Source organism: Haliaeetus albicilla, chromosome 17 (genome assembly GCF_947461875.1).
Source record: "Haliaeetus albicilla chromosome 17, bHalAlb1.1, whole genome shotgun sequence".
NCBI lineage: Eukaryota > Metazoa > Chordata > Aves > Accipitriformes > Accipitridae > Haliaeetus > Haliaeetus albicilla.
The window spans coordinates 25,298,883-25,318,036 of NC_091499.1; the positions used below are offsets into that span (position 1 = coordinate 25,298,883).

The 19,154-nt window shown below is 39.2% G+C and overlaps 1 protein-coding gene across 2 annotated transcripts in view; it reads left to right on the top strand.

Annotated features, from left to right (window-relative positions):
• Positions 1-19,154, top strand: part of CDK19 (cyclin dependent kinase 19) — a 127,012-nt gene that overhangs the window by 78,915 nt on the left and 28,943 nt on the right. For both annotated transcript variants that reach the window (XM_069805078.1, XM_069805079.1), the window contains exons 5-6: positions 10,437-10,494; positions 11,901-12,032. In XM_069805078.1, the coding sequence (XP_069661179.1) occupies positions 10,437-10,494; positions 11,901-12,032 (190 nt within the window). The remainder of the gene's footprint in view (positions 1-10,436; positions 10,495-11,900; positions 12,033-19,154) is intronic.

The window sequence follows — 19,154 nt, forward strand, 5'->3', positions numbered from 1 at the left end:
GCTGTAGTTGTCCAGGCTTGTATTAGGGTGATAAAATTTCTTCCTGAAGCCTGAACACTGATCTGCTGGACAAACCATGGTGAGAAAGTGACATGTAACTTATCCCTGCAAATATCGGAAGCCAAGAGCTTGCTTCAGGAAGATACTCTGAGAAAGATTATAGAAAGATTTGGGTTACGTTGTAAATTATTTCCACACACAAGAGAAGTTGATGCTTTAGTATAACAGACATTTAAATTGATCATATAAGGATTACATTTTCTAGTCTTTAGACTCAACATGAAAGAAGCAGGGAGGAGACATGGGTCCTCATCTTTTTTTCTCTTGAGATTATAAGCATAGGAAAAGAACACATAAGAAAAGTAGATAAATAATGTAGCTTAATACTGCAAAATAATGTATGTAATAAGCTGACAAGAGCTAATTAAGCAATATGAAATACTACATAAACCTGTGTCAAAATCCTGTAAAACTTAATGTATTTACTGCTTTTTTCTAAATTTTACAAAAAATTATACCCTAAAATGATAATAAAATAAATGTATTCTATAGTTCTGAGTCCCTTAAGCTATATTCCCATGTCCATGTGCAGACAAAAAGGGACTCTTAAGAGCCACTCAACGTGGAAGTAACCTCTCTAGATAACCATGTTACCTTTTTCTTGATCTTTTCTTCCTTTCAGATTTCCATTAAAGTATTTCAGCTGAATTCAGTCAATCTAAGGTATCCAAGCAGAAGCTGGTTTGTAATGAAAATGGGTTACATTTATCTCTATTCATTTGGTACTATATTATTTATTGCAGTCAGAAAAGCTTTGTTAATTCTTTGACTCTACCAGACTCTCAGGGGAATGGAGGTATTGGAGTTTTACTGCTAAAGATATTTTGTGAAAGGCAATTAACAAAATGTTTTATGGCACTGTCAGCAGTCTCACTTTCAGTCGTTTGTCCTTTGATTGGATAGAAGCTTCATCCTCCTGTCTTAGTAACCCTACTAAACTAGGAGGAGTAGTAGGAATATCATATAAAACAAATACCAGGATTTGGCAATGGTGGAATTCAGTGCTGCAACTGAAAGCATTACTAAATAATAGCACTTATGGTATCTAATTTTCATGCTGCTGTAACGGAAATGAAAGAATGCAAGTAAGCAAAGAGTTCCAACAGCAGGAACGGGTGAGAATCTCATCATCTCATTTCCCCCTCTCAAATTATGGTCCCAAGGCTAGTACAGTCGAGGGCTTTCTCTGTGTTCTGTCAGACTTGCTGTCTCTTAGCTTTTGCCTTTAAAGAGGTGAAGAAAGTGTGGTGGTGTTTGTAATGTTTCACATGTGCAAATGTCTTCTCAGTTTATTTGCCTTTGGGTAGCTATTCCGAGTGAAGATCGTGTGTGAAGAATATCTAATAAGGACTTGATGGCAGAGATGCACAGACTTGGCTTGACTGCAGTATCTTGGGGTACTCAGGATGTTTCCTGAAGCCCCAACAGAGGAAGAGTTTGACTGTGCTTTTATGGAGTGAAATTTATTTCTCCATTTCCTCTTTGTAAGATACGAAAAAGCAGAACATTCTTCTAAATTATCTTTGAGGTGAGTCTGTCTTCTGTTCCCATGTACGATGGGCCTGCACATCTGCAGTGCTCAGAAATGGGGTAGGAGAGGTTGAGCAATCTGTCTTGTCCCATGCTTTCCTTGGTGCTCGCAAAGAGCTCAGACAAGGTCTAAAGACAAGGCTGTAGATTATTGCTGAGTAGCTTCATGGGAATTTTGCTGGAGTCTGTACTGTAACATGTTGAAAATCCCAGGGACAATGTGAATTCAGTGTATTATTTAAACATTTGCTTTATGACATTTTATTTTTCATTGATAATTTATGATCGTATTTTTCTCTTTGTTTCCATCTTCCCCCTTCTTTGTCCTTCTCAAGGTTGCATGTAAGATTTTAAGTTCAAATATGCTATTGCAGCACTAGCACCAGCAGAATGCTTTGGATAATGTTGCATAGCAACATAAAATTTAATTTCTGTCAAATGTTTTGGCATTCTCCTAATGTAAGGTTTTTTTCATTCTATTCTTTTTCACTTGAACTGCATTGTCATTGATTGGGGTGAAACCACTGGTACACTAATACATTGTGAAGATTGTTATAATAGAAGCAATGCCCGGCATCCAAAGTTGTTTGGAGTTTTCATTTTTGTCTTGCAGTAATTTAATGCTCTGTCAGCCATAAGAAACCTGACAGAAATGGTGTGTGAAAGGAAGATTGTTTCATTTCTGAACTTTTGCATAGCCCAGAATTATATTCTCCTCTTGTGATTACTTTTATTTCATATTCCCCTTGTGTTTGCAGTCCATTTTCCAGTGACATAACTGCGACTATATTATCCGTTGATTAACCAGGGAATAGAGTTTGGTGAATAGTCTTTTCCTGTTTCAACAATGATCAAACACCTTGAGTTTATAAATGAAGTGTCTTTTCTAGCAATTGTCTAAGAAACCATTGTTTCAAATTGGTTTTGAATCAGAGCATTCTTACAAGGAACATGGATGTTTTGGCCATTTTGGGGGAGTGCCTGGGCAGGGCTGAGAGGAGTGACTTTAAAGAATTGATGTCAGTTGAGCTGTATGCTTTATTACCTCTCAAGAGAACATCTAACCTGTGAAAAATGAAGTAAAACAGAGAAATTAATACTTTACCTGACCACTGATTTCATTATCATAAGGATGGTTATATATGAGAGTAACTGAAGGCACAGCAATGTCAATAGAACGTACTTGGTAGCTTGTCTATGTGTGATTATATGTGATGTGGTTAAAATGGAGAGGTAAAAAAAAAGGTCTTTCTTTCCCAGGGTAAAATACATCGGTAGTGAGCGTGTTCCAGAGTCTGGACTTGTAGGCTGATTTTTGTCATCTCAAATATGCATTTCCGGTGTTAAACATATAGCTATATAACTGTTCAGCCAAAGGTGCAATAGGAGTATAACGGGGTGATGGAGATAGCTTTGCATGTGTCAGCTTTACTGCCACCGCACTCAGCAGCATGCAGCGTTCTCGGGGTGGACTTTAATTCCTAACGGGAGGTTGTAGAGAAGATGAAGCCATTTTAAAGAGGTGTGCGGAGGAAGGGGCACAGACACACATTTCCCCAAGAGACATTTTGACTGGGCGACAGGGAACAATTTTTCGTCATGAGAGTGGTCAGACAGTGCAGGGGGTTGCACACCAGAAAGGTTGAGGAACCTCTGTCCTTGCAGAATTGCAGGTCCCTTGGTTATGACACTCGGCAACCTGATGCAGCTTCAAAGTCGGTTCTATCTTTGAAGTTGCCACTGTTTTGAGCAGGGTGACCTCTATGTTTTGAGCACCAGATGACCTCCAGAGGTCCTGTCCAGCCCCAAAGCATTGTATGATTTTGACTGATTCTCCAAAGAGTATCCAGAGTCATGGGCTGGTTTAAATCAGTCTGTAACGATGCCTGCGCAGTCACATCTTTGCTGTTGTTGTAGGCTAGATAATCTTAAGTTTATTTAAGGGACCTTTTTTTTTAATATGTGCAGACCTATGGTTGCACTGTAGGCATAGTTTTAGTATTTCTGCTTTCTTTTGCTTTTTGTGCATAGAGGAGTTTTATAAGAATATATCAACATGAAAAGATTTCTTTGATAGCTAGCTTCCATGTGAAAACAGTATGCTTCCCCTCTCAACACGTAACGGATACAGGCAAGGAATGCGTTTAACCAAAATCGTTATCTAAGGCATTCCAAAGGAATATTTCAGATACCTTCTGTGCAGTTTGTTCCTACTTCTAGCTACTTACCATCAGTTCCAGAGCTTGAGGTAAATTCTACACTTCTGGTTGCTATTAGGATTTCTGATATCTGGAATTAATGATTATTTTGACCATATCAGTTCAGCAGCTATGAAATACATAAGTCCCTAACATAGTCTGACACCATGGTTTACGATGGAATATCCAGTTTCCATCTCTTAGAATTACGCAAAAGATTTCTTTTCCTCTCAAACAGTGGCACACAGTTCCATGTCTTTGTCAGTTCTGTATGTGTTTCATTTTTAAATTATTTCTATAAGAAGCAAGACTGGAGATAAAAATAATTGTTACCATGTATGTATTATTATATTAATGAATATGAACATTTGAAAATGTTGTTCTTGTCACTAATGTTCCCCTGATGATGATCAAGTATATTTTCTTATTTAAAGACAACAATCTGGTGACACTTAGCTGTAAAATTTTACATGTCCGCATTTGTTTGTGTTTTCATTTTTTTTATTGCAAAAACTTTTGGACTGCTTATTGGGGGGTTTGGGGGGGGGGGGATGTTTGTTTTGGTTTTTTTTTTTAATTTAGCTATAAAAGCCTTCTGTGGTACTCCTTGCTTCCTGTGTTGCTGTTGTTCCTGTTATTTACTTAATGTGTCTGCCTTGTTGTTTTTTTTTTAACTCCTTTCTAGATTCAAACAAGTTGTTATTTCATTTGAATGATGTACTATTTCAAAGCATTTTGCATTCCTTGTGATTTTACTGCCTTTTTAATCGTGTGCTGTAGTAATCAGCTTTATTTTTAGTCAATTTGAGAATATCTGTAGAAACAGTATTGGTTTGAATTAAATGATAAATATGTTGATGAGATTTGTTCATGATATTGCTTTGCAAGGTCAATCATTTTAACAGTAGAGAAGCAGTACAAGAAAATTGTATGAATTTACAGATCTGGACAAAAAATATAATAGGGTTCTTTTGTGAAGTTAAGGATAACAGCGGAAAAAGAACAAGTTGAAAGTGATGCTGTGTAATCAGAGCAGTGACTCTAATATGAGTTCACAGTATGTAAGGCTTGTAAAGAGAAGCAGATGTGAAGATATTTTACTCTATATGGTATACTTTTGTTTAGTGCTTCAGTATCAGAAAAATGTTGACCAAATGGTTTTCTAAAAAAGGAGAGGGGAGTGATGATAACAAATTTTCTCTACAGTTTTCAATAAATGGAAGTAATGTGAATGGAACTGATAATGATTTGGAGGTTTGTAGTGCATAATAAAATCTTTTGAGAACCATTTCTTTTTTAAATCCTGCATTAATTAGATAAATTGTTATCTAAAGCGTTAGTACCAGTATGCCAGTATACTGATCTGAAAAACAACGTCTGGGTTTGAATAGCATTGCCTTAAGGCAGGAAAGTGCCTACATTTCCTTGTGGATCAGAAGAGCAAAAGCTTTGTCTGCAAATTTCTGTGAACAATCTGCAGCTCCCTCTTAATCTTGAACTTAAAGGCTCAGTGGTCTTTCAAGTAGTGCCTGTGGAGTGGAACGCTGTCATCCCGTTTAGGACCTTTGTCATTTGTAGAGGAGTGTGCTAAAAGCTAAGATGAAATCACCACTACTCTTGGTTTTGGCTTGTGAATTGAAAGCGCATCTATGTATCAACACTATGCTGTTTACAATTGCTTTTTTAAATAATTGAGACTTGAAAAGACCTCATCAGAAGCCAGCTTCTTTAATTGTGGGGAGAGCTTTTATCTAAAAGACTTGCAATATCTTTTACAATAGAAGCCTCTTAATTTCAGATTATTCTTTGTCCAGTGATACATTCCAAAAGGGAAACACATTTGTTTGGATATAAACAATAAAGAATGGTGTATGGAAAGTGGTATGTCCCTATGGACGTTTTCTCACAGGGATGTAATTCTGCACCAAATCTCTTAAGAATTGTGTCACCACTGTACTTGAGGAGATAACAACAATAACCATTAAAACTAACATATTGCCATCTATTGTGAGGCTGTTGTTCCTGTTTTGACCCATTATGCTCTTTCAAAACCACAGATGGTTTCTTTTCCTTCAACCTTTATTCTAATCTACTTTCTAAATATTTAAATAGGAAGCATATTGATTAAGATAACATGGGTGTCCATATGAGTCCCATTCACAATACTTCTATTTATGAAAACATACTTGTTAGCCCAACACTTTCATTTTTCTCCCACCAAGATCCATTAATTGCTTTATTCCCGCTCTCCCACTGATGTAGAAAAGTAAATACATTATCTATGCTTATTACTTGTAAAGAATCCATTAAATTATTGCCATCTACATCCCTTTTTGCAGATATTTGAGGGTTTTGCTGCAATTGTTTGTTGCTGTTGAGCTTGCTCTCTTTGCAAATATTCTTTAGACAGTCAAACCTCAACTGCATTTCTCAGCAGGGATTTCTCTGTTCATTTTTATAGCTGATCTTAAATGTGAGACTCCTAACTCTTACTGTTTCTGTTGTTTCTATGGCAACTAGATAGGTGGAGATGCAGCAGCATGGCTTTGCTTCCCAGCTGGTGTTTTGTGTTCTCAGCAAGGGGAGAGTTTGAGGAAAATAGAGATGGTATTAATTGGGATGTAACTGGCTCAGAAGTGTAGTCCTTGTTCTGTTACCTCACCCTCTACTAAGGAGTTAGTGAATAATTTTAAGCAGGGCTTCTCAGACGTTCTTGAATTAAATTCTGTTCTCTTGGAAAGAGACATGATTTACTCTAAGTACGTGTGTGTCAGGTTTTGGTCTCTTAGCTGCTTGGGCCTTCATGTTTTCTTCCACCTAAAACCCCATTTTCTTCATCACATGGACAGCAGTAAGATTTGCTTCAGGAACTACACTGGTGCTTATCACTTGCATGTAGCTTGAATGTACATGAGGTATGGGGCTTTTTAATTTCTCTGATTCCCACTTTTTAATCTGATTTTTGCAGCTGTCCAGTAACTGTATTATATCAGACTGTAATTCCATAGTAAACTGTTAAGTGACTGTTTCAGAGTAAAATGTTTTGATACTTCAAATCCTACATATCCAGAGATTAGACTGACACGTTCTCCCTTCTCCAAAAAGCAGAAGTTGTTTGCATTCCCTTTAGCAGTCCTCTCACCTCATGATGGAAACGTTCATTACCTACTTTCCTGAGGATCTCCAGTGCCAAATTAATCCCTCTGAAATAACCCAAAGTCTTTCCTCTGTACCCGAGTACCTGAAGTTCTGCCTTGGTGCCTCTTGTTTAGCCAAGGCTCCGAGGAAGCAGCCCTGCTCTGTGAGGGCTGGGTTGCTCTCACCGCGACTTGTGTATCGTGAAGGCTCTGGAGAGGTGAGGGGTTTTACTTCACGGTGTTTAAGCCATTATTCTATAACACAACCACAAAGCACGTGGCCTATGTTTTAAGCTCCTCTGAAGCTGTTTCTTTTTATTAAATAAAAATTCGTGGGCACAGGAGCTGGATATCATGTGTCTCATCTCAGGAGGACGGGTCCTATGAGGTTAGTGTTATTTTCTGGCTGGTTCAGCGTACCTACAGCTGAAAGGGCTTTCCTGACCAGAACAGCTCTGATTAGCAAGAGGAACTCAGAAAGTTCTTTATTATAAGAAGCAAGTTCAGGTGTGTTCTCCTTCTGACTTCAGGAACAGATTTAAATGAAGACTTCTCACCTTGCAGGAGGCTGCCACAATGGAAGCCGTTACTGAGACCCAAGTCTGCAGATCAGTGGGGATCCTGCAGGCATCAGGATGCTCTCCGTGGAATGCCTGTCGTCTCCACATTGGTGGTGGTGCCTCAGGAGAAGCACTTGCTCTTTTGGAAATAAGACTAGGTTTTCAGTTGTTTCACACTTTATTCCTTCTCTGTTTTCTCCCTCCCCCCCTGCCCCCAGCTCTCTCAGATAGAGAGATTTACAAGAGGTAGTGGATATGTATTCTGGTAAGTTTATAAATCAGCGTTCTTCTCTGCTGGCTGCCCGAGCAGGGTTCTGATCCTCAGTGGATTAAATATTAGTACAGATTTACAATCTAAATGGAACAACATCTCTTCAAAACATTTTGGCTTAAAAACACATAAATGGACAAGTTCTTTGCTTCCATAGATTCTAACCTAGTGTATCCCCTGTATGTGTAGGGCCATTAAGTTGCTTAGGGGTTCGGGCTGTCTTTCTGAGGCTGAGGGAGCTGGGACTGTTCAGCCTCAAGAAGAGAAGGCTCAGGGAGGGATCTTACTCATGTGTATACATGCCTGATAAGCCGGAATAAAGAAAACCGAGCCAGACTCTTCTCAGTGCTACCCAGTGACAGGACAAGAGGCAATGGGCATAAATTAAATGTATGAAGAAACCTTTTTTTTTACTGTGAGCGTGGTCAAACACTGCAAAAAGGTTTTGCAGAGAGGCTGTGGAGTCTCCATCCCTGGAGATGCTTAAAACCCAACTGGACTCAGGCCTGAGCAATCTGCTGTAGTTGACCGTGCTTTGAGCAGGAAGATTGGACTTGATGATCTCGAGGTCCTTTCCAACCTGAACTATTCTGTGAATATTGTGGTTTATGTCAGCAGATAAAATAATACTTTTTTTCTATGAAGAAATTGCTGCTTGAACAATCTTGTAATGTTACAGGTGAAATCTTATGAGATGTTTTGTTTTGAGAATTCTGTTGTATCTGCTTAGACTTTAAATTTTATCTTAGTACATCTCCTGGTGTTATACAGTTTATCCCTTACAAAATAATTCTTCTATAGAGAAAAACTAACCTAGAAATCAGTGCAGTAACTACATTTTTATCAGCTCTGTTCACGTGACAAATAAACGCATTTTATAATGCCTAAAATCCAATCCTGAATGTAAAGGTCTGTTGAAGTGTTTTTGATTCATACTCAACTCTCGATCAAGGTTGCTAGGTAGGATTTTAGGGAAGAATTCCAACAAGGAAACTGAAATTTTGCTGTCTCGGTTGGGACAATTTTAGCTATGTGGTTTCTAATAGAGGTAAAGTGTAGTGCAAACTTGCATGCTTCCCTTGCTGCCTGGCCTCTGAATATGCAGAATGGGATTGTTCTGTTCTCCAGAATATTCAGTTCAGGGTAATATCTAAATGTAAAACCAGAGTTTGACCAGTTGCCTTGAAGTGTTGATTTAATTGTCATTTAATATTAGCAAAGAGCCAAGCATCATCTTTATCCTTCCTAGATTTGTTAGTGAGTGTTTACTCAAGATTAATTAAAATGCCTATTGCATTTTCCAAGGAAGGAGTGCATATTCTCTCTTGAAGGGATCCAAAAACATGTTGGGGAATGAGAAGTCAGGGAAGGTGTTGAGAATTATCCTGAGATTAAAAAAGGAGGAGTAAAAGAGGCAATGGCCTCTGGAGCAGGGTTGGAAGGAGAGGCTGTGGCTGGAGCCAGGGAAGAAGCAATGTCTAGCACTGGAGGTGAGGTGGGAAGGGAGAACAGCTTCCTGCGGGGCAGGAGAAAGAATAGGTGAAGTAGTGCTTTTTTTTGTTTGGTTGGTTGGTTTGTTTTTTTCAAAAAAGCTAAGGATTTGCAATTTTGAGCCAAACTAGAAACCCTAGTTTGAGAGTTTCATTTTGGGTAGATAGTGGCAAGTGTTAGGAACTGAGAAATTAAGTGAGATTCTGATGTTGGCTTTCTGGACATCTCTTTCAGATTCTTGAACAAATCCTGCTTGAGCAGACCTCTTCAGGCATTAGGGATTTCAAATATAATTAATATTTGGATGTTCGAAAAATTCTGCTTTGAATCTTTGTTATGCATCTCTTCATTCAAATCACAATGTTTTCAATCTTGTTTACTTTTTTACAGCTGTTAACACAATAGGGGAAAAGCTTCCAAGGAATGACTATTGATGTCTGAGGGAACCTAGATCCTAACTGCAGAACAATTGCCGTGATGTCATGTGCAGATTTTATATGGTGTTCACAAGTGGCTGGTTACGAACAACTGCAGATTGCATAAAATGCCTATAAAGGTTTTGTTCTGCTTGTAAAGCTGCTGTCTACACTGTCAAAAGCTAGTGGATGTAGCTGTCTGTATAGTCCTGTTTTAAGTCAATTCGTATAGCATGAAATCAACTTACTTTGTGGGAAAAAATGCTTTTGCCAATGTGATTTTTATCATTCATACACTGAAAACAAGCACAGCTCTAAAAATGTAGTTATATATGATGATAACAAAAGCAACTCTTATCTATGCATTTGCTTACCAAGATTTGGCATCATTTGCATTAAGTTATACTACCAAAAGTAGTTCTTGCCAGATTACTGATGTGTAGCATAAATGTTAGCCTGGTATAAAATTTTCTTGTAGAAGAAAATCTCGCTAATGGATGTGATCATTCTGGTAAAAATGGAAATGCAAATTTAATTAAAGATTGCATTTCTTACTGTGAAATGTCAAAGTACTTTACTATTTTTCTAATTGTGAAATTGGTAACTAGAGATAAACACTAAATGTCAGCAAAACATAAAGGTATGGTAATTTTAGACTTGTAAGGATATTTATAGAAAAGTTTTCATTATAAATGTACATATTTTTATTATTCTTGAAGATAATCATCAAAGGTCAATTTGGCCAATTAAATATTCTGCTTTTTGTTTTCCAGAAACCAGCAAACATTCTGGTAATGGGTGAAGGTCCCGAAAGAGGAAGAGTCAAAATAGGTAAACATTTCGAGAAAATTTCATTGTACAGCTAAGGAAAACTTAAAAAATTGCATCTTCAGTGTAAGATAGAAACAAATCTTCATTATTCTTTGAGTGTATGTATGCACAACATCTAGTTCAATTTTAAATCTCATTCACTGAGTTTACAAGCTTATAGAGATTCCAAGCGTATTATTAGACATCTATAAAGCTTGCCAAGGATAACTGGTGAGAGAAAAGCATCTGTAAGTAACAAGAAAGTAATAAGCACGTAGAACAATGGCTATGGCCAAGGTTCTTCTGACTTCTACTATGATTAGTTAGCATAACATTGTTACTTATAAATTGTATTTGGTTTTAATTATTTTTATATAAATAACATCAATGCACATGTTGGTAGAGGTCCGAAGGTTTGCTATGCAAAAGGCTATTCGGCATCAAGGTGGGAAACACATGTAACTGTGGTGGTCTTTATCCAAAATCTAATTACCTGTGCAGATCATAAGCCTTAGTCATGTGGATATAAACTTTTTTAATAAAGTATGTGGCAATCCGTAAGAAAGAAGGAATATATTGGAACCTCTTTTCTATTCATCGACTTCTGTTGTATTTGAAAACGTTCAGCTTGTATTAGTATGGGTAACTGCAAGAAAATTATACTTGGTATTTCATAACTTTGGAAGCAGAAAGATTTAGGTGAAGTTGTGTAAAATATAAGTTTCACACTTGGATTAAAATGTGTGGTTTTGAATATATACCTGAATTTTGTACTTTCCTGTCTAGCATTTCTTAATGCTCCTTACAAGGTTGTTTCTAGAGAGAATTTTCTACTTATATAAAATGAACACTCGCATTTAAAATACACCTCTGTAACAGTGTACACTCACTGATTTAATGAATTCCCATTTAAAAACTTTTTCCTGATTCTGGAGTCATTCCTCCAAAACAAGTAGGAGGCATACTTTGAAGAATAGTGCAAAACAGTCTACACTGCAGTTGTTTTGGTTTTGCACTTTGGGTAAATACGTAGCAGTCACAAGGGCTCACAGTTTTGTAAAGATATATAAAAATAAAAGAGAAAATGTACATTAGAGACCTACTACTATTGACTTCAGTTAACCAGGTTTCTGTTACAGTCCTATTTAAATAAACAGGCATCTGTGTTATGTAAAGTTTTACAATACCATCATGAAAACACTTAAAAGTCAAACGTCGTCCTTCATAGTCTTATAAATGAAGTAAATGGAATTTAGCCTTAGATAAATTTGGCCCAATATTGTTGCAAGTAACTTGTTGCTTTCTTAGAAACTTTGATTTGTAAGTTTTAATGTTTTTGAGCTTTTGTTTTAATTGCTTTTTGGCAATACTGTTAAATTCTGATTTATTTGTATTAAAATTTTAAATGGTCTTTTCTCCCCCCCCAGCTGATATGGGTTTTGCAAGATTGTTCAACTCACCTTTGAAGCCATTGGCAGACTTGGATCCAGTTGTGGTGACATTCTGGTACAGAGCTCCGGAGCTGTTACTTGGAGCCAGACATTACACAAAGGCCATTGGTAAGTTCTATGTAAGAAAGAGGTTTACCTTTAAGTTTTGTAAAGGAGGGTAGCCTTACGGTAGTTATGATGATCAGCTGATCAGCTAGTTTTTTTCCTGAAGTAGCAGCAGATGGGGTATGATCCAATCCATACAAGATTAATCCAGATTGAAACTTTGAGAACTGTGCTTTTATTTTTCAATATGAGTTAAGGTGAATGTTAGACATTTTAAATGTGTTGTTTGTTTTTAAAATAAAAATATTCTTTGCATTGGTTTATATGGTTTTCTGATATGGGCTCCAAAATCTTGTAATGTTGTAAACCTTCAAAAGGGAAAGAGCTATGGCTGTTAAAGTGGTGTTCTTCTAGGGTGCTTCATGTCCAAATGCTTCTATGTAGTGTGTGCCTTGATAAAGAGAAGGGCGGTCTCCTGTGTTGTGTGCAATCTGCAGATTATTCACTCCTGACAATTTACGAAGCTCCATGTTCAGGAAATGCTGGTGGCCAGGCTCTTGTCTTCCTTCCCCCTTACTAAGTTCCATAAGCACAATCAGCCTCGGTGCCTAGCTGTTCAGAGAATAAAAACACTGAGGTGCACAGGAGGTATCCTGTCTGCATGATTAGGTTATATACTGAAGAGAACTGCAGAGACAATGGTGTTTCTCTGTAATGGGGTTAAATTGTTCCTATGTGTACAGAGGTGGCTTTCTTGGGAGTTGCAGGCATTTTCCTGTTATAGAAGTTTTCGGAGATGCTATGCGGGCCTTTGTTCAGAGAGTTACAAACCACCATGCTATACTAGCATCTCTGTTGAATGTTCAGTTGGGTGGACCAATACTTTTAATTAAGTCTCACAGTCTGGCTTTTCCAGATAACTCCTCTATTTATCAAAATATCATATACAGCAAAAAGTTTAAAAAATGAATGAACTGTCACCTGACTTTGATGTAGACTTGGACTTCATGTTTCTTTGTTGTTCTTCTCTCACATTTGGAATCCTCCGGTGCAGGAGGACCTGAATTGAGAAAAACACTGCTTTGTTTGTTGATCTTGCCTAGAATGTGCAGCAACTGTTAAGAAGGGCAAAAAGACTTCTGCATAGCTCTAGTGAGAATATATACATTCAGTCTTGCAGGCAGGTAGCATGCATTTCTATCCTTGGACAAAATTTGTCAGCATCAAAAAGCCAAAAAGTAGGGGGTTTATATGCTAGTGCTCCTTTTCATCTGCTGAAATGGAAAAATGTAAGTCTTCAGATGACAATGTCTACATTAGCAAGTAGCGTGGCACAATAGAAGTGCATATGTAAAGCAAAATGGTGCTGAGTACCTAGCATCCACATTATACATGGTTTTGATGAAGATGAATACTTTGAGCTTTCTCTGGCCTGGTCCCACAGACTACTGCTCATTAGCAGCTGATGCACACCTTTTGGTTTAATTTCATCCCAAATTAATTTGTTTTATGTACTCTGAGATAACTCTGCAGCTCAAGCTGAGAAGTGTCATAGGTATGGGCAATCTGATCCATTTCAAAAGCAAACACCTGGTCCAAAGTAAAATACTAATTGCAGATAGATTCAATCAGGTTGAAAGGGACCTTAGGAGGTCTCTCATCCATCCTCCTGTTCAAAGCAGGGTCCACTCTGAATTCAGACCAGGCTGCTGAGGGATTTGTCCAGCCAGGTCGGTCTTGAAAACTGCTTAGAACAAAGATTCCACACCCTCTCTGAATGACCTGTTCCAGTGCTAAATCATCTTCGTAGTGAAGAATTTTTTTCCTTATACCTAGTAAGAACTTTTTGTTTCAGTTTATGCCTGTAATCTCTCATTCTCCTGTCATATACCACTGTAAAGAGCCTGGCTCCATCATCTTGGTCACCTCTCCATAGGTACTGGGGGAGGTTGCTCGTAAGTTCCTCTTCAATCTGAACAAGCCTGTGTCCCTCAGCCTCCTCTCCCAGAGCAGGTCCTCCAGCCTCTGACCATCCTGGTGGCTCTCCACTGAACTTGCTCCAAGTTATCAAACTCTGTCTTGTATTCAGGTCCCCCAAGTGACCCAAATGTGCTCCAACAAGTGCTAAGTAAAGGGGAGTAATCACTTCTCTCAGTCTACTGACTGTGCTCCTGTTGATACAGCCAATATATCCTACTGATGCTGTTGGTCTTTATCACTACCAGGGTCTACTGCTGGCTCAGGTTTCACCTGATATCCACTGGAAACCCCACATCCTTTTCTGCAGGGGTGTTCCCCAGCCAGTCGATCCCCCACCTGAACCATTGCAGGGGGTTAGTCCATCATGGGTGCTGGACTTTGTATTTGTCCTCATTGAATTTCATGAGTTTCCTGTGGCTCATTACTGCTGCCTCTCTAGTTCCCTCTGAACGGCAGCTGTGCCCTCAAGCATATCAACCATTTCCCAAATTTTCCCTCATCCACAACTTGGTGGGCGGTGTTCCAGCACCTCCTCCTTGGCATTGGTAAAGACACTGTATTGGGTTTGTGTGGCAAGGTTTTGGTAGCGGGGACGGTTACAGAGGTGGCTTCAGTGAGAAGCTGCTGGAAGCTTCCCCTGTGTCCGACAGAGCCAACGCCAGCCAGCTCTAAGATGGACCCGCTGCCGGCCAAGGCCGAGCCCAGCAGCAATAGTGGTAGCGCCTCTGGGATAACAGATTTAAGAAGGAAGAAAAGTTGCTGGGACAGACAGAAATGGACAGCTGGAGAGAGGAGTGAGAGAAACAGCCCTGCAGACCCCCAGGTCAGTGCAGAAGGAGGGGAGGAGATGCTCCAGGCACCGGAGCAGAGATTCCCCTGCAGCCCATGGGGAAGACCATGGTGGAGCAGATCTCCACCTGCAGCCCGGGGAGGACCCCACGCCGGAGCAGGTGAGTGCTCGAAGGAGGCTGTGACCCCGTGGGAAGCCCGTGCTGGAGCAGGCTCCTGGCAGGACCTGTGGCCCCATGGAGAGAGGAGCCCACGCTGGAGCAGGTTTTCTGGCAGGACTTGTGACCCCGTGGGGGACCCACGCTGGAGCAGTCTGTGCCTGAAGGACTGCAGCCCGTGGAAGGGACCCACGCTGGAGCAGGGGAAGAATGTGATGAGTCCTGCCCCTGAAGAGGATGAAACGGCAGAGATAACGTGTGATGAACTGACCGTAAACCCCATTCCCCATCCCTCTGCGCCGCTGGGGTGGGTAGAGGTACAGAATCCAGGAGTGGAGTTGTGCCTGGGAGGAAGGCAAGGGTGGAGGGAAGGTGTTTTGAGATTTGGTTTTATTTCTCATTACCCTACTCTGGTTGATTGGTAATAAATTGAGTTAATTTTCCCCAAGCTGAGTCTGTTTTGCCTGTGACAGTAATTCATTGAGTGATCTCTCCCTGTCCTTATCTCGACCCACAAGCTCTTTGTTATATTTTCTCTCCCCTGTCCAGCTGAGGGGGGGTGAGTGATAGAGCGGCTTTGGTGGGCACCTGGTCTCCAGCCAGGGTCAACCCACCACAGACACCAAGTTGGATAGGTCTCGTACGCCTCTGTGGTAGTTCACTTGTAATCAGCCTCCAGGTTAGAGTATAAACCATTAACCACCATCCCCAGACCCTGATGATCCAGCCAGTTTTTCCTGAAGGCCAGGGCCTGTCTTCTGCTACTTGTCTTCGCTACTCCAGTGTTTCATGGTTGTTACAGCCAAGGCTGTGACTGATTATCAAATCCCCAACCAGTTCTTCCTTCTTCCTGAGCAGCAGATCTGAAAGGTGACCTATGTAGTGTCTGTATGAAGAAATTTACCCCAACATCCTCCAGAAACCTTTGCATGGTCGCCGAGGTGACCTGGTTCGTGTCCTGTTTATTCTTTGTGATGCTGGAGGGTCCGTTCGCCTCTTCCCGCAGCTCCTTTTGCTGGTGACTCGGTGCACCGGCCAGAGTGTGTCTCCCACTCTGAGGCTGGTGTCACCCTGCAGCCTGAGTCCTCGGTGGCAGCACCGTCCCTCGGGAGCTCTGTTGTGTTTGAGGCCTCTGATTTCCCAGGGTATCTTCTCCAGTGGGTGCTGGGGATGGACCCTTGTAGTACCTCCCGCCGTGGCTGTGGCACAATCCCATTTTGTCCGAGGCAGACTCAGGGCCTGCTTTGCATCAGCCACCATGCAAACCGGGGTGCTAACTTCTAAAGTCTCTGTTTGCTGCACCCTGTAGTGGGTGAGAACAGTTACTAGAAGTGCTTGAAGAAAATACCAACAGGATTACATTAAAAGCCTGTAAATGTGATGCTTAAACTGCCCTGACTGTGTTGATTTTGTGAGTGGACCAGATTACAGAGTGACCTGCATGCGTGGTACTGGGAAGTTACCTTAACTGACAGTTACCTGTTTTTGATAGATAGCATATTGTTTGTAGATTTAGGTGAGTGATACACACTGTTATCTCAGGATATCTCTTTGAAGAATGAATTAGTATAATGCCGTTGTTTTTTTAATTATGTCATAAATTACTTGGCTCTTGCCCTGAGGGATATGTAGTCTATATTAAAACACAGACAAGGAGTCCCTATGAAACTTCAGAGGATGCTGCTCCTTTAGAGATCTGGTTTTGCTAGTAGTTTATTATTTCTGAGGCTTTTATTTCTTGTATCAGACCCACACCAGTGAATCCCCAGGAGGGGTGTGAATGGGTCGTATAGTACCTGGTGTGCAGTGTGAGTGCTGAGGGCACTCACAACAGTTTAGGTAGCAAAGTGAAAAATACGGAAATAAAACCAAGGAAGGTTGCAAGGTGAGATTTGTAGGCTGACTGAAGGATTAGAGGAGCATGTGGCTGAAGAGAAGAGAAAAGAATAAAGGTACCTGGAGGTGACCTATGTGCAGCTTTAAGGCAGAAGGAAGAAGTGGGTAACAAAATGACAGCGGTGATGTTCATGCAGTTTATGAGTCCAGACTTGTGTTTTGCTTCTAGCATTATGTGCACTTAAAAAAAGGCAATCTTAATGAGCTAAGCATGCTAGTGAGAGTTTAACTTGAATGCTAATGTTTTTGGCAAAGGACACGACTCTTAAAGCTCTCTTAAATCTCTGCAAGAAATGTAATTTTAACATCTCTTAATATTACATAATTCTCAGGAGCCCTAATGCATTACTTTTAGTAATAATTCATAAATTATATAATACTCTCATTTAACTGTTCTTCAGTTGGAAATAATAATTTAGAAGAAAGGTGATTAGATGTAGCCATTTATGAAAAAGGAAGTGACAGGCTATTTGGTATAGCTGCTTATTTTCCACAGCTATTTTCTTATGCCTTATATAAAATATGTAACTTTGTATAATTAGTAAATATCAGTAAAATCAGGCTAAAAGCAATGTCATGCCAGCTTTAGTCTATTCTCTTCCAGTTTTGCTATTGTGAGAAATATTTTTGTTTGAATTTACTAGGAATGCATTGCCATCAGTTCTCTGCTGCAACACACTGAACGTTGTCCAACAGTTGCTACATAATTCAGATGTTTGCTGAGGTTTTTACTGGCTTAGTCTTGATTTTATTTTACTTTAAATATATTTTTTGTATTCTGTATCTAATACTCTCTTCCTTATCTTAGCTTCACATGCAATGTTAATTATTAGAAGTGTATTCATAATATCCTGGACAGTGTCTACTATAGTAGATAGTTTGGTTTTGTTCTTGTAATAAAGCCTTTAGCAATGCTTGCTTGCATGTAACTAATTCTCATACATGATCAAAGAATGAAATTAGACTTTGACTTTTGTCTCACTCAGGATTTTTGTTTTCTGGACCTAATCTTAGTTACATTTTGTGGGTTTAACTTTGGGGAAAAATTGGACTAAATACAGTCTGTTTAGAAAGAGCTATGTTTTACACAAGGCAATATATAAGCATATTTCATTATTTTAGAGGTAGTTTTTCGGTGACATTTCCCCCTTTATTTAATTTGTTCCTTCATAGTAATGAAATATTCTATTTTTCTTCTTTTTATTGCAGAACAAGTAGTTGTTCATCACGTGTATAACATCATGTTTTAAGGGATACATGAGTCAAGAAAACATTGTTGCTGAAAAACAGAAACAGCTTTTGCTTTCTGCCTGTTAAAAGGATAGTAAAAAGCCCATGTTAGGGTTTCATGGGCAATAATATTTAGTTTTCTGAACTGTGAGCATTTATAATCTAAGTCCTACATGTTAATAAAGTTTACTATATAATCTGCTACTATTGTTACAAGCAACTAATTTACCAGATGAATACAAATTGGGAAAATGGTGGTGTAGTAGCCAAAGGTCACTTTCTGTTCTGTTACCACAATATAAATCTGTACTGAATTTATTGTAGGCTGTGGAAGTTGGTCTGCATTTCCAGCACCATAATTTAAAAACAAAATCTGTTCACTGTTCACTTTGGGAACATCAAAACAGAAAGAATGCTGTAGTAAGTAAAGTAAGTAGTGAGAACTCTTTTTCATCATAGGTTTTTAAAAAAGCATGTGGTAGTCTCTACTATGATTCATTCTGGGGCATCTTGTAGTATAATATCAAGGAAACAGCATAATTAAGACTTGTTTTTTACCAAGTTGCAGCTTGTATAGTTAGCAGTGCTATCAAACAAGAGCATGTTATCTTACCTCTTTACCGCTTGCCTTAATTAAAGAAATAGTATATTTGATAAATGGCATCACATGGCTTATAGTATTTTAGATGGTTTGTTTTTTGTTGGCAAAAAAGTTCTCTAGAGTGATCATTCAACCACCCGTTAAGCAAGGCTAAAACACTGTTCTGCACTGAAAAAGGATGGGATTATTTATTGTGAAAAAATAAGTCTGAGAACCTGAGAAATGTCTATTGCTTAGTTACCTTTCCTCACTTGTCTAGATTGTAAGTCAGCAGGAATGTCAGAAATGGCCATGTGGCAACTTCATTTACCAGCCCAAACAAGATATAGGTATAGAGAAACTGTAATTCAAAGCTTGGGCAGTGCACTGTCACCTCATTCTATTTCCAGACTAACATATGGTTATGGAAGCTAGAAACGTGTGAAAGGTATAAGCAGATATCAAAATGCCTTTGAAAGCAAATGTCACGGGAAAACATTAGGTGTATCAGAGGGAATGAATTTATAAAAAATGCTGGGATTCGTCAGAGTT